This window comes from Rhizophagus irregularis, chromosome 23 (assembly GCF_026210795.1).
Source record: "Rhizophagus irregularis chromosome 23, complete sequence".
NCBI lineage: Eukaryota > Fungi > Glomeromycota > Glomeromycetes > Glomerales > Glomeraceae > Rhizophagus > Rhizophagus irregularis.
The window spans coordinates 3,620,271-3,634,695 of record NC_089451.1 but is presented as its reverse complement, the minus strand read 5'-3'; the positions used below and the strand labels follow the sequence as shown (position 1 = coordinate 3,634,695).

Below are 14,425 nucleotides of genomic sequence, written 5' to 3'. Positions count from 1 at the left end.
CTGATTGATTGCTGATTTGTTTACAATATTTGATTTACATATTAAAGTTAAAAAATTAGCATTATAGTCTTATAAAGCAAGTTAAATTATACTTAATCTGAACTTTTGAGTTTATTTTGATAAATATATTAAGTTTATTATTGACAATCAGTCACCAATCGGTCACCAATCTGACATAACCGATTGGTGACTGATTGGTTACTGATTGGTTTACAATATCTGATTTTTATATTAAAGTCAAAAAATTAGTATTATAGCTTTATAAAGCAAGTCAAGTTATGCTTAATCTGAGCTTTTGAGTTTGTTTTGATAAATATATTAAATTTACTATTGACAATCAGTCACCAATCGGTCACCAATCTGACATAACCGATTGGTAACTGATTGGTTACTGATTGGTTTGCAATATCTGATAGTTTTCAAGAATTCAGGATTTTTATTTATTCTTTAATATGAAAATCGGCTACCAAATGAATAGCCAATTAGTAACTGATTGGCTTAAAAAAACATTCATTTAATAAAGATAAATGCATTCTGATTTACAAATTTTTTAATTGTAAATATTGAGAAAAAAAATTATTTCCGGATCATATTATTCGTCCGAAAACCTGTTCGTAGTCGGTAAATTGATAAGTCAAATAGTCAGCAATCGGATAGCAATCGGTTAACAATATTGCTGATCAACTTCTTTTTCTGCAATTTGTGTCACTCTGAATTGAGTGAGATGTGATCCGTAATCTAGATCATTATCCGATTTGAAAAAAAAAATTCTTTTTTATGGACGAAAAAAATTGCCAGACTTTGAAAATTGAGGTAGGGGAGGGCTGAGCGAGGGAGAAGGTTTTTCTTTTTTTTTTAAATATATTTTTTTCTTTTTTGTAGTATTGCTATGGGAAGGGTTCATATGGAATATTTGATAGAAAATTTTTTTTCAGAAATTTCCTAAGATTTGTATAGGATATTTTTGATAAATAGAGATTTTTTTTTTTTTTTTTTTTTTTTTTTTTTTTGATTTCTACGCGTTTGTATGGGAAGAGTTCGTATGGAATATTTTGAAAGATTTTCTAAGAGTTTGTATAGGAAGAATTTGTATGAGATTCTTTGATAGAAAATTTTTTAAGAGATTTTCTAAGAGTTCGTATGGGAAGGGTTCGTATGGAATATCTGAGAGAAAATTTTTTTAAGAGATTTTCTAAGAGGTTGTATGGGAAGGATTCATATGGGATATCTGATAGAAAATATTTTAAGAGTTTTTCTAAGAGTTCATATGGGAAGGGTTCGTATGGGATATCTGATAGAAAATTTTTTTAAGAGATTTTCTAAGAGTTCATATGGGAAGGGTTCATATGGGATATCTGATAGAAAATTTTTTTGAGAAATTTCCTATAGGATATTTTGATAAATAGAGATTTTTTTTTTTTTTGAGATTTCCACGTGTTTGTATGGAAAGAGTTCGTATGGAATATTTTGATAAAGATTTTCTAAGAGTTTATATAAAAAGAATTCGTATGAGATTCTTTGATAGAAAATTTTTTAAGAGATTTTCTAAGAGTTCGTATAGGAAGGGTTCATGTGGGATATCTGATAGAAAATTTTTTTGAGATTTTCTAAGAACTATGTAAAGATCATCAAAAATCAGAAAATTTTTCGTGATACTAATGCAGCATACAGTATAAAAAAGGATTGATAAAAAAAAAATTAAAAAATTTTTTTTTTCTGTTAATTTCAAATATGGTAATATATTTCTCTCTTTTTCACTTTCTTATTTGGCCAATTTATTTTAACTATACATTAGATTCGTAGATTCATATGGGAAGAATTCGTATGAGATTCTTTGATAGAAAATTTTTTTAAGAGATTTTCTAAGAGGTCGTATGGGAAGGGTTCGTATGGGATATCTGATAGAAAATATTTTAAGAGTTTTTCTAAGAGTTCATATGGGAAGGGTTCGTATGGGATATCTGATAGAAAATTTTTTTAAGAGATTTTCTAAGAGTTCATATGGGAAGGGTTTGTATGGGATATCTGATAGAAAATTTTTTTGAGAAATTTCCTATAGGATATTTTGATAAATAGAGATTTTTTTTTTTTTTGAGATTTCCACGTGTTTGTATGGAAAGAGTTCGTATGGAATATTTTGATAAAGATTTTCTAAGAGTTTATATAAAAAGAATTCGTATGAGATTCTTTGATAGAAAATTTTTTAAGAGATTTTCTAAGAGTTCGTATAGGAAGGGTTCATATGGAATATCTGATAGAAAATTTTTTTGAGATTTTCTAAGAACTATGTAAAGATCATCAAAAATTGGAAAATTTTTCGTGATACTAATGCAGCATACAGTATAAAAAAGGATTGATAAAAAAAAATTAAAAAAATTTTTTTCTCTGTTAATTTCAAATATGGTAATATATTTCTTTCTTTTTCACTTTCTTATTTGACCAATTTATTTTAACTATACATTAGATTCGTAGATTCATATGGGAAGAATTCGTATGAGATTCTTTGATAGAAAATTTTTTTAAGAGATTTTCTAAGAGGTCGTATAGGAAGGGTTCGTATGGGATATCTAATAGAAAATATTTTTAAGAGTTTTTCTAAGAGTTCATATATGAAGGGTTCGTATAGGATATCTGATAGAAAATTTTTTTAAGAGATTTTCTAAGAGTTCATATGGGAAGGGTTCGTATGGGATATCTGATAGAAAATTTTTTTGAGAAATTTCCTAAGATTTGTATAGGATATTTTGATAAATAGAGATTTTTTTTTTTTGAGATTTTCACGTGTTTGTATGGAAAGAGTTCGTATGGAATATTTTGATAAAGATTTTCTAAGAGTTTGTATAGAAAGAATTCGTATGAGATTCTTTGATAGAAAATTTTTTAAGAGATTTTCTAAGAGTTCGTATGGGAAGGGTTCGTATGGGATATCTGATAGAAAATTTTTTTGAGATTTTCTAAGAACTATGTAAAGATCATCAAAAATCGGAAAATTTTTTGTGATACTAATGCAGCATACAGTATAAAAAAGGATTAATAAAAAAAAATTAAAAAAATTTTTTCTCTGTTAATTTCAAATATGGTAATATATTTCTCTCTTTTTCACTTTCTTATTTGACCAATTTATTTTAACTATACGCTAGATTCGTAGATTCATATGGGAAGAATTCGTATGAGATTCTTTGATAGAAAATTTTTTTAAGAGATTTTCTAAGAGGTCGTATGGGAAGGGTTCGTATGGAATATCTGATAGAAAATATTTTTAAGAGTTTTTCTAAGAGTTCATATGGGAAGGGTTCATATGGGATATCTGACAGAAAATTTTTTTAAGATATTTTCTATGGGAAGGGTTCGTATGGGATATCTGATAGAAATTTTTTTGAGAAATTTCCAAGATTCGTATAGGATATGTTGATAAATAGAGATTTTTTTTTTTGAGATTTTCACGTGTTTGTATGGAAAGAGTTCGTATGGAATATTTTATAAAGATTTTCTAAGAGTTTGTATAGGAAGAATTCATATGAGATTCTTTGATAGAAAATTTTTTAAGAGATTTCTAAGAGTTCGTATGGGAAGGGTTCGTATGGAATATCTGATAGAAAATTTTTTTAAGAGATTTTCTAAGAGTTCATATGGGAAGGGTTCGTATGGGATATCTGATAGAAAATTTTTTTTGAGAAATTTCCTAAGATTCGTATAGGATATTTTTGATAAATAGAGATTTTTTTTTTTTAGAGATTTTTACGTGTTTGTATGGGAAGAATTCATATGGAATATTTTGATAAAGATTTTCTAAGAGTTGTATAGGAAGAATTCGTATGAGATTCTTTGATAGAAAATTTTTTAAGAGATTTCTAAGAATTCGTATGGAATATCTGATAGAAAATTTTTTTAAGAGATTTTCTAAGAGTTCATATGGGAAGGGTTCATATGGGATATCTAATAGAGAAATTTCTTAAGATTCGTATAAGATATTTTTGATAAATAGAGATTTTTTTTTTTTAGATTTCTACGTGTTCGTATGGGAAGAGTTCGTATGGAATATTTTGATAAAGATTTTCTAAGAGTTGTATAGGAAGAATTCGTATGAGATTCTTTGATAGAAAATTTTTTAAGAGATTTCTAAGAATTCGTATGGGATATCTGATAGAAAATTTTTTTAAGAGATTTTCTAAGAGTTCATATGGGAAGGATTCATATGGGATATCTAATAGAGAAATTTTCCAAGATTCGTATAGGATATTTTTGATAAATAGAGATTTTTTTTTTTAGATTTCTACGTGTTCGTATGGGAAGAGTTCGTATGGAATATTTTGATAAAGATTTTCTAAGAGTTTGTATAGGAAGAATTCGTATGAGATTCTTTGATAAAAAATTTTTTTAAGAAATTTTCTAAGAGTTCATATGGGAAGGGTTCGTATGGGATATCTAATAGAAAATTTTTTTTGAGAAATTTCCTAAGATTCGTATAGGATATTTTTGATAAATAGAGATTTTTTTTTTTTTGAGATTTCTACGTGTTTGTATGGGAAGAGTTCATATGGAATATTTTGATAAAGATTTTCTAAGAGTTGTATAGGAAGAATTTGTATGAGATTCTTTGATAGAAAATTTTTTAAGAGATTTCTAAGAATTTGTATGGAATATCTGATAGAAAATTTTTTTAAGAGATTTTCTAAGAGTTCATATGGGAAGGGTTCATATGGGATATCTAATAGAAAATTTTTTGAGAAATTTCCCAAGATTTGTATAGGATATTTTTGATAAATAGAGATTTTTTTTTTTAGATTTCTACGTGTTCGTATGGGAAGAGTTCGTATGGAATATTTTGATAAAGATTTTCTAAGAGTTTGTATAGGAAGAGTTCGTATGAGATTCTTTGATAGAAAATTTTTTTAAGAGATTTTCTAAGAGTTCATATGGGAAGGGTTTGTATGGGATATTTGATAGAAAATTTTTTTTGAGAAATTTCCTAAGATTCGTATAGGATATTTTTGATAAATAGAGATTTTTTTTTTTTGAGATTTCTGCGTGTTTGTATGAGAAGAGTTCATATGGAATATTTTGATAAAGATTTTCTAAGAGTTGTATAGGAAGAATTCGTATGAGATTCTTTGATAGAAAATTTTTTAAGAGATTTTCTAAGAGTTCGTATGGGAAGGGTTCGTATGGAATATCTGATAGAAAATTTTTTTTGAGAAATTTTCTAAGATTCGTATAGGATATTTTTAATAAATAGAGTTTTTTTTTTTTGAGATTTCTACGTGTTTGTATGGGAAGAGTTCGTATGGAATATTTTGATAAAGATTTTTTAAGAGTTTGTATAGGAAGAATTCGTATGAGATTCCTTGATAGAAAATTTTTTAAGAGATTTTCTAAGAGTTCGTATAGGAAGGGTTCGTATGGGATATCTTTGATTGATAGAGATTTCTTTTTTGTAAAATTTTTTAGGGTGTTTTTGATGGAAATTTTTTTTTTTTTTGAGATTTTCTAAGATTCGTATAGGAAATAGAGAATTTTTTTTTGAAATTTTCTAAGAATTTGTATGAGATATTTTTAATAGAGAATTTTTTAGAATTTGTAACATTAATTTAAAAACAATATAAATTTACATTAAATAAATTAAACAATTTTAAAAAAATTTAGGTCTCCGAAAGTCTAAGGTAAATTTTAATACAAATTTAAAAGTGAGAGACGGTAAAAATTGAAATTTTTTCTGGAGATGCGATATTTATCTATTATTAACCAATTAAAATTCAGTCTGATCTTCATGCACGTGACCTGATCTTAACATGCATATAAATTACCAAACTCGAGTTTGTTTATTTTTCAAAAAATATACACGCTCTTTCTTTTCTGTTTGTTTTTTTCTTATTCTCTTTACATTTTACAGGTATATTAATTATTGTATTTTTGTCATTAAATTTATTGTACTGACTATATTTTATTTTATAATATTAACTTTATTACTTTTTAATATTACTAATGTAATGTTATATTTCTTTATTTTTACTAACATCATCATGTATTTTTCTTTTTTTTTATATATTTTATCAAACTCTTCATAATACTAACTGTATTTATTATTTATTTGTACTTTACTACGGTTACTAACTTTTTATATTTACTCTTTACTATTTATTAAATATTACTAACTTTATCAGTTATATACTACTAACATCTGTTTTTAAAAAAGATTATGAATGGTTTTTATTTTAAATATTAATTATTTATGTTTATTTACACTACTTATTAATATAAATAAATAAAGACACTATGTATTTTATTGTTTGTAGAGTTTATAATTTTAATAAATATTATTATGTGCTGTAATAAATTTTATTATTGGTTATATGATTACTACTAGAAAATTTACCAATTGGTTATTTGACCATAAATTGACCCATAAATTGACCATAAAATTGACCATAAATTGACCATAAATTGACCATAAATTGACCATAAATTGACCATTAATTTACCATTGATTGACTATAAATTGACCATCGATTGACCATAAAATTAACTATTATTCATCACCAATCGGTCACCAATCGGTTACCAATCGGTTACCAATCTGTCACCAATCTGTCACCAATCTGTCACCAATCTGTCACCAATCTGTCACCAATCGGTTACCAATCGGTCATAAATCTGTCACCTATCTGTCAACAATCAGGCAGCCTGATAGGTGACTGATTGGTGTCAGATTTTGGCAGAAATCAGGTATCAATCGGGCAGCCTGATTGGTATCAGATTAGTAAAATCAGGCATCAATCAGGCATCAATCAGGCACCCGATTGGTGACTGATTGGTGACTGATTTGACACTTTTCGACCTGTGTTAATTTATTGTTTTTTCTTTGTAAAAAATACATGCAAATAAAAAATAATTATGATGTAAAATAGTTGTAAAATGAATAATAAGATATTCTTTTTTTTTCAAAATAACTAATTATATATTTGTTTTTTATCTTTTAAAATTATTTTATTAGATTTGTTCTACTAAAATCCTTAAATGGCAAATAAAATCTTTTAAATAAAGTAAAAGAATTTGGGATTCTCTTATGAAAGCATTTTTTAGTAAGAAATAAAATTTTCAGATCGGACTTTATGCAGATGACAAAATCGTGCATTATTATTCCTGGAGATATGCTAACGTCATCATTTTACATTCATTTGAAAGCTGAGAATTTGCTCTATCGTAAGAATCAAAGATCAGGAAAATTGGATCACTGGATGAGGCGTAATTAACGATCAAAGTCAAATCAAATTTAAAAATTAAAAATAAATATATTAGGCGTAATTATTCACAATCCAGTGATTCAATTCATTCAATTTTAGGCTTATTAGATAGACCTCAATTTTCTCTTTCAAATGAATATAATTTCATTTGTGTAGCTTGCATCTACAGGTATTTAATAAATTTTTTTATATCAGATTTTATCAAATTTATAAAATTTTATATTAATAATATAATTGATGATTCCTAAACATCTACATATATTAAACGAATTATTTTAAATTTATTTTAAAGATAAAAGTTGGCATCACCTTAGGGAGCAAAGATCATTCAAATTGAATTACTATATGTGAAGTAATTAATGATCAAATTTAGATAAAATTCAATAATATACTGAATGTGATTACTGAACAACTAGTGATTCAATTCACTTGATTTTAGATTCATTAGATAGATCTCGATTTTCTCTTTCAAATAAATGTAAATTTATTTGTATAGCTTATTTCTACGAAGAATTATCAATGATTTTGTCATGAGAGTTATATTTGATCTTTTAAATTTTAATGATATCTTATATTAAAAAAAAATTAAAAATTATATAATTAATTAGTTTTTTTTGCATTATCTGGTATAAATTTATTATTCTTATATGAATGATAATTTATATTTGCTTTAATAAATTATTTTTGTGTAAAAAAATTAGATTCCAAGGATTGGCCCATATGATTTGATTTTTTTATAACAGATTACCATCTTCTAGAAGGTTTAAAAACTTGCTTGAATCAAAATAAGGAATTATTTCAAACAGTGTATGATATCAAAAATAAGCAAACCGTGTTTTATAAAGAAATTAAAGAGCAATTAAGTGGAATTTCAGAAAAAGTTGATCAATTAATGATTCCTGAAAATTCTTATTGAAAGGTATATATAATTTGTTATTTTATTTATTTTTTCGCTAAATTAATACACATTTTAATATTTTTTAGAATTTAGCATCAAAAACATGCAAGTTCCAATTACCTATTCTTAGTATTTATCTGGATTAAGCTGCATTTCAAAAGAGTTTTGAAGATATACTCAAACAGGATAAACCTGGTTATATTGAGAAACATAGACCCCAATGGATGCATATCTATTCAGGACGAATTGAATCACTAGTAAGTTTTATTTATTTACATGTTATTACATTAATATTAAATTATGAATTCTAATTATCTTTATTTTAGTGCAATGAAATTATTAAAAGTCGCCGTTATGATAAAGCCAAAGATGTTCATACTGCAATGTTTGATATCTTTGGTAATGACTGGTTGATTCAAATAAATACAACTGCTTCAGCTGAAGCTATTCATGAATTTAAAAAATTACGTAAAACTAAAAGAGCATTTCAATGCTTATTTGAAGCTGATGATGATGGTTCTCTTTTATATATTCAAGCGATAAATAATAGAGCATGGGGCAAAAAAAAGACTTCTGAAAAGATACTGCTTTTACTTTAGCTGTATGTGAAGTTGTATTAAATCCAAATCATCCAAAAATATCGATTAGTGATAATTTTTTGTGAAAACGATATGAAGTTTATTTGGTATGTAATGATTATAATGCCATTATTTGGTGTACAATATATTTTATATTAAATAATATTGTAGGATTATCTTTCTACTTCTAAAGAAATCTCAGTAAATACTACCAAATCTATTATAATTGAAGAACTTGGGAATTACCATAAAGTTACTAGTAACGAAAGTAGTGAAGACGAAACAGATGGTGACTCAGCAAATAAAAATAATAAAGGCAATGATCAGAGTAATGGTGATTTTACGCATCAGGAGGAAATTAACTAAAATTTTTATTATTTATTAGTATATATTGTAAATAATGCAAATTAATTTTATATAATTGTATTGCATGTTTCAAATATAAATTATGAATCTTTATAATAAACTAATATATATAGCAACTACAGTCAACTTCCTCTATAGTCACTCCCGTTATAGTCACATTCTACTATATAATCACACCAGTTGAATGTTCAAAACACTTTATTATTAAAATCTATCCTATATAGTCACAATCTATCTATAGTCACTATCACACCTATCCTCAAAAATCTTATATTAAAAAGAACCGTTTATAATCACAGTTATATAAAGAATATATTAAATAACTTGGCATCTAATAATCGTACAAAGATGTATCATAGCTTGTTAGAATCGTCTCACTGAGACGAATTGAATGGTGGTAGTTTTATCCTTTTCAGATCACTGGCTGACGAGTTATTCAACAAAATGTTAAACATCGGCATTATAATATTTCTTGATTTACGTTTACTGCGCCATTTAACATTTTGCTAGAATTCTCAGTACCTAGTGATTGTAAAAAGACGATTTATAGCTCGTTGGAATCGCCTCATCGAGACGAATCGAATGGTGGTAAGCTCATCTCTCTGTGATCAATATTGACGGAGTTATTACTTAAAAACCATTTAATATTTTTTAATTTCGGAAATTGATCTAGTGATTGGGTTTCGATGTATCTTATACCATTAGATTCGTCTCATCAAGACGAATCGAATGGTAGTAAGATCGTCTTTCTAGGATCAATATTGGCAGAGTTATTACACAAAAACCATTAATATTTTTTTAATTTCAGAAATTAATCTAGTGATTGGATTTCGATGTATTTTATACCATTAGAACCGTCTCATCAAGACGAATCGAATGGCGGTAAGATCATCTCTCTACGATTAATATTGGCGAAGTTACGATACAATAAAGTTTTAAGTATAATTCTGGCTAAAATTATGTTAATTTTTGGCCGGAATTATGTTATACAAATATAAGAAATTTTTTATATAGTCACATCTCTTTATAATCACCAAATATATGAGGATCATCGCAACTCTTTCCTGAATTTTTGAAAATACTAATAAAAATTTATTTTTGAAATTTTCGTTCGAAAATTTCTAGTGCTCGTTCTAAATACTAATATTTCTTCAGTTGCCTTCCTCTTTACTGAGCTTCTACTATGTCTACACCTCCAGCTCCTTCTGTTATTAACCCAGATATTCCGCCGCCACCACGTCCTACTACTTCTACTCCTTCTGAAGACCGACCTTTGTCTCCCACGACTACCGCTGGCGCACCTAATAAACGTTCACGTATTGTCACTGATGATGCTATGAATGTTGATATAACTTCGCCCTCTGCTCCTGCTCCCACCCTTACTTCTTCCGTTCCTTCTGGTCTTCCTGTCAACAAAGTCCAAGTGATTACCTCTCCTCAAAATACTACTACTCCTGTTGAAACTGTTGACGCTTCTATCCATGCTCCCACTAACACCAATGGTAAAGGCAAAACTGTTGCCTTCGATGTCCCTGAACGACGACCATCCCCCGATGGTAACGCTGCTGCTATAAAATCCGCTCCATCTCGTTATTATGCTGCGGCATATTTACGCGACGTGCCTGACGCGTTCACAACTAAATTCACCACCAATCGCTCCATGTGTGACGAAGTGGATTGCTCACTCTCCCGCTATTCCTCTTATGGCGCCCGTGAACGCTGTGATGGATCAGGCGATAACAAAAAGATCCTTGTCTTCTTTAATGATCAGCACGATTATACCGATTGTGTCAGTTCACCACGTGCAGAACTTCTCAATTTAGCCTTTATTTATTATTTCCCTGCAGATGCCAAACTCAATGACGAAGCGAAGTCTTTGTTTGTTACTGATATCCCACTTTTCCTTACCGAGACTCAAGTCCGTCAGGCCTTTTCCCGATATGGCACTGTAATCAAGTGCAAACTTACTCCTCGTAAACATTACTACAATGGACATATCCAGTTTTCCTCCGCGGACGCAATTACCCAATTTCATGATATTTGGGCGATCATTTGCCTTGGTAATTCTTTACGCGTCTGCCCGGTGTCTTATTCAAAATCCCAACGCGATAGCCGCAGAGAACATGTTGCTATCCTTGCCGGCATCCCCAAGAATATTAAAGAAGCTGATCTGATAGAAATTGCTACTCAAGTTAATGCTAAGGCTCTTAATGTTCCTTTGTCTATCAGCTCATACAAGCCTAAACCCTATGTGTATTTGAATTTCTCCTCGTTCGAATCTCTTGAAGCTGCCAAAGAAATGACCGTGGCTTTCCGCGGCAAAGGATTAACATGGCACCCTCCCAATGAAGCACAAACTTTATGCCATGTTTGTGGGCGTCCTGGATGTTCTCCCTCTGTATGTAATCCTCGTCCCACACGGAAAGTGGACGATCGCCTCAACAAGCTTTATTCGCGTTTCAATGCCTGGGACCGGGAGACGTGGTCGTCAGGATTCGCGCCAATCACGTGACAATTCCAATTCCCGTTCAAGATCGCGTTCCAACTCTAGATCCCGCAATAATAATTCCTCTTCATTCCGTTCCAACAACAACAATATTAATAACACTTCTCGTCCCAACACTTCACGAAGTAACAACAGAACCAACAATAATAATAATTCCAGGAACAATGATAATTCTTCTGGTTCTGCTCAACCTCCACACAGACCTCATCCTATCAGTTTTATACACCCTACTTCTTCATCTAACAATCCTGCCCCTACGCTTCCTCAACATGTTGTTGATGAATTAAAGGCACAGATCAAAGAGATTGCTACCACCCTCCACACTCTAGAGGAAACAGTCTCTTGGATGAATGACACTATTACAGCTCATGAATATAGACTATCTGAGCTGGAATCAATGATGAATTATGACGCCCCTGGCGACTCTGAATTGCATTCGCCTCAGGATGATCATGAAAATTATACTCATTCTTATAATAATGGATGGGATGATGCTCCAACCCAAGACATGAATTCTGGATTCAATCTTCCTCCCAATACCTCTTCTTTTCTTATGGACGTTTCCCCTGATGCTTCCTTCTCAGCTCTGGATTCTAACTCTATTCTATCAAGAAGACACGTCCCTTTACCTATCTCCCGACCTACTAATGTTGCTCCCGGTGCTGACACTTCTCGTTTGCAATCGGAAATTTTTAATGTCACCACTACACAAAAGAATCTTTCTGTCCAACTTGGTTCGATTATGGAAAAATTGGACTCCTTCTCTCCCTCAAAACCCTCCCCTTCCAATGATTGAATACCAATCTGTATCGGGTGTATTACAGGGATTTCACCCCCTAATAGTGCGATACTTAATAATAATAGTTCTTCTAAATTTTCTTCTCCTTCTTTTTCTTCTCCTCTTATTAACTTTGGACAAATCAATGTTAATGGTTTGTGTTCCCCTGTCCGACAATTGCATTTGTTAAATTATTTTTTGCATTCTTCCTTTGGCGTTTTATCTTTAAATGATACTCGCCTCACTTCTTCTGGTGCTAAATTTATTTATCAAAATGAACATTCCTTATATAGTTTTAAGTCCTATTGGGCTCCTTCCCCTTCTAATTCATGACCACATGATGGTGTTGGTCTTTTACTTCGTCATCCTTTACATAAACATGTTCAGAAGATTGATCCCTGGAAAGGTCGTCTTTTAAAATTAGATCTTTTTTTTCATCAAACTAAAATTTCCATTATTTCAGTTTACATTCCTCCTTATCACTCTATTCATTACAAAGAACGTGATGCCATTTTTGCTCAACTAAATTTATGGCTTGATAAAGCCCGCTCTAATAACTATCACGTAGTCATCCTTGGTGATTTTAATGCAGATGAAATTTCACATTCACATCTTCCTCAACATCATTTAAAAATTTTACGATCACTCTCTTCTTGATACTTTACGGATCATCAATCCCATATTTCTTCAATTTCAGGTCCTAATCCCACCTTTTATCATCAGAATGGTTCTTCAAGACTTGATTATATTTGGTCATCCCCTGGATTTCCTGCTCCTGGTCTTTTCTCTCATGTTGATACTTGCCCTAAGTTGAATGATAATCAATTTACTGATCATCGTGTACTTATAACGGCCTTTGATTTTAGCTCTTGTTTTGCTATTTTAGCTAAAGCTAGATTAAAACAAAAAAGCGAACAACGTACCATCTTTCTTTATAAAAATTTGAATGAAGACATTTGGGATAAATTTTCCATTGAAGTTAACTCGCGTCTTGAGTTATATTTGACCATACACCACCCTTCCATATCTTCACTCTCAGTTCTTTCTTTGGACAAACTTTGGCACGCTCTTAAACGTTCTATTCTTGGTGGTGCCATTGATTCCCTACCATTTCAACATGTTTCCAATACCCATCACCATAATTATCCTCCTGAGCTTACGATGCTTATTGCTATCAACAAATTCCTAGATAGATTATTGTTCAAATTGACCACGTCTCGGCCTAGTCGTCCAGCTCAAATCTCACAGATGATTAATTCTTTGTCTACACAATTAACTCTTCTCAAATCTCTTTTAAAAGATTATACTATACCTATTTATAGTACGTCACCCCTTCCTGCTTTTATCAAATTTTTGCGTTCGCAAAAAACTTTGGTCTCTGCCTATCTCTCCACGCAACTTCATCAACATCGTGCAGATTCCATTGAATATTATACTGCTCTTAGAGATGAACATTTCTCTACGTCTCCGGGCTCTTTTATTTCTTCAGCCCTATCAGTGGAACATCGCTCTATCGTTCTTGACAGAGTTTTGGTTGTAATTGACTCTAAACCCACTCTTCTTACTGATCCTTTGGATATCAAACAAGCGGCTATCAAACATTTCCAATCAGTTGTTACTCCTCCTTTGGTCCTGTATTCTTCTACAGATTCATTTTCTCCACGATGGCAACGTGCGTATACTCCTCTTCCTGATATTGATTCGTCATTATACAACTCGGTCATGTCTCCTATTCTGGCCGATGAATGGAAGAACACTCTCAATTCTATGCCTAATAATAAAGCCTCCGGTCCTTCCAAGATCACTTATGAGATGCTCAAACATTTAACTGGAGAAGCTTTCAATTTGTCCCTTGTATTAGCAAATGCTTGTCTTACTCATGGAGATATTCCTGCCGATTGGCGTGAAGCGCTTGTTTATCCCATTCCAAAACCTCATGAATTTGACGCCCAATTGAAAAATACGCGACCTATCACTTTGTTGGAAACTGTACGAAAATGTGTGGTTAAGGTCGTTACAACTCGTCTTTCAAAAATCCTAGCTGACAACCATGTACTC

General features: G+C 30.4%; 2 protein-coding genes across 2 annotated transcripts; both read left to right on the top strand.

Annotated features, from left to right (window-relative positions):
* Window positions 1-8,363: 8,363 nt before the first annotated feature.
* On the top strand, window positions 8,364-8,738 carry OCT59_015726 (uncharacterized protein; the record flags this gene model as incomplete). Its single annotated transcript, XM_025327961.2, has 2 exons — window positions 8,364-8,396; window positions 8,466-8,738. 2 exons carry the CDS (start codon window positions 8,364-8,366, stop codon window positions 8,736-8,738), a joined length of 306 nt encoding a protein of 101 aa, XP_025168741.2.
* A 72-nt stretch (window positions 8,739-8,810) lies between these two features.
* OCT59_015725 (uncharacterized protein) lies at window positions 8,811-9,083 on the top strand (the record flags this gene model as incomplete). Its single annotated transcript, XM_066140228.1, has 2 exons — window positions 8,811-8,828; window positions 8,889-9,083. 2 exons carry the CDS (start codon window positions 8,811-8,813, stop codon window positions 9,081-9,083), a joined length of 213 nt encoding a protein of 70 aa, XP_066003028.1.
* Window positions 9,084-14,425: the final 5,342 nt, after the last annotated feature.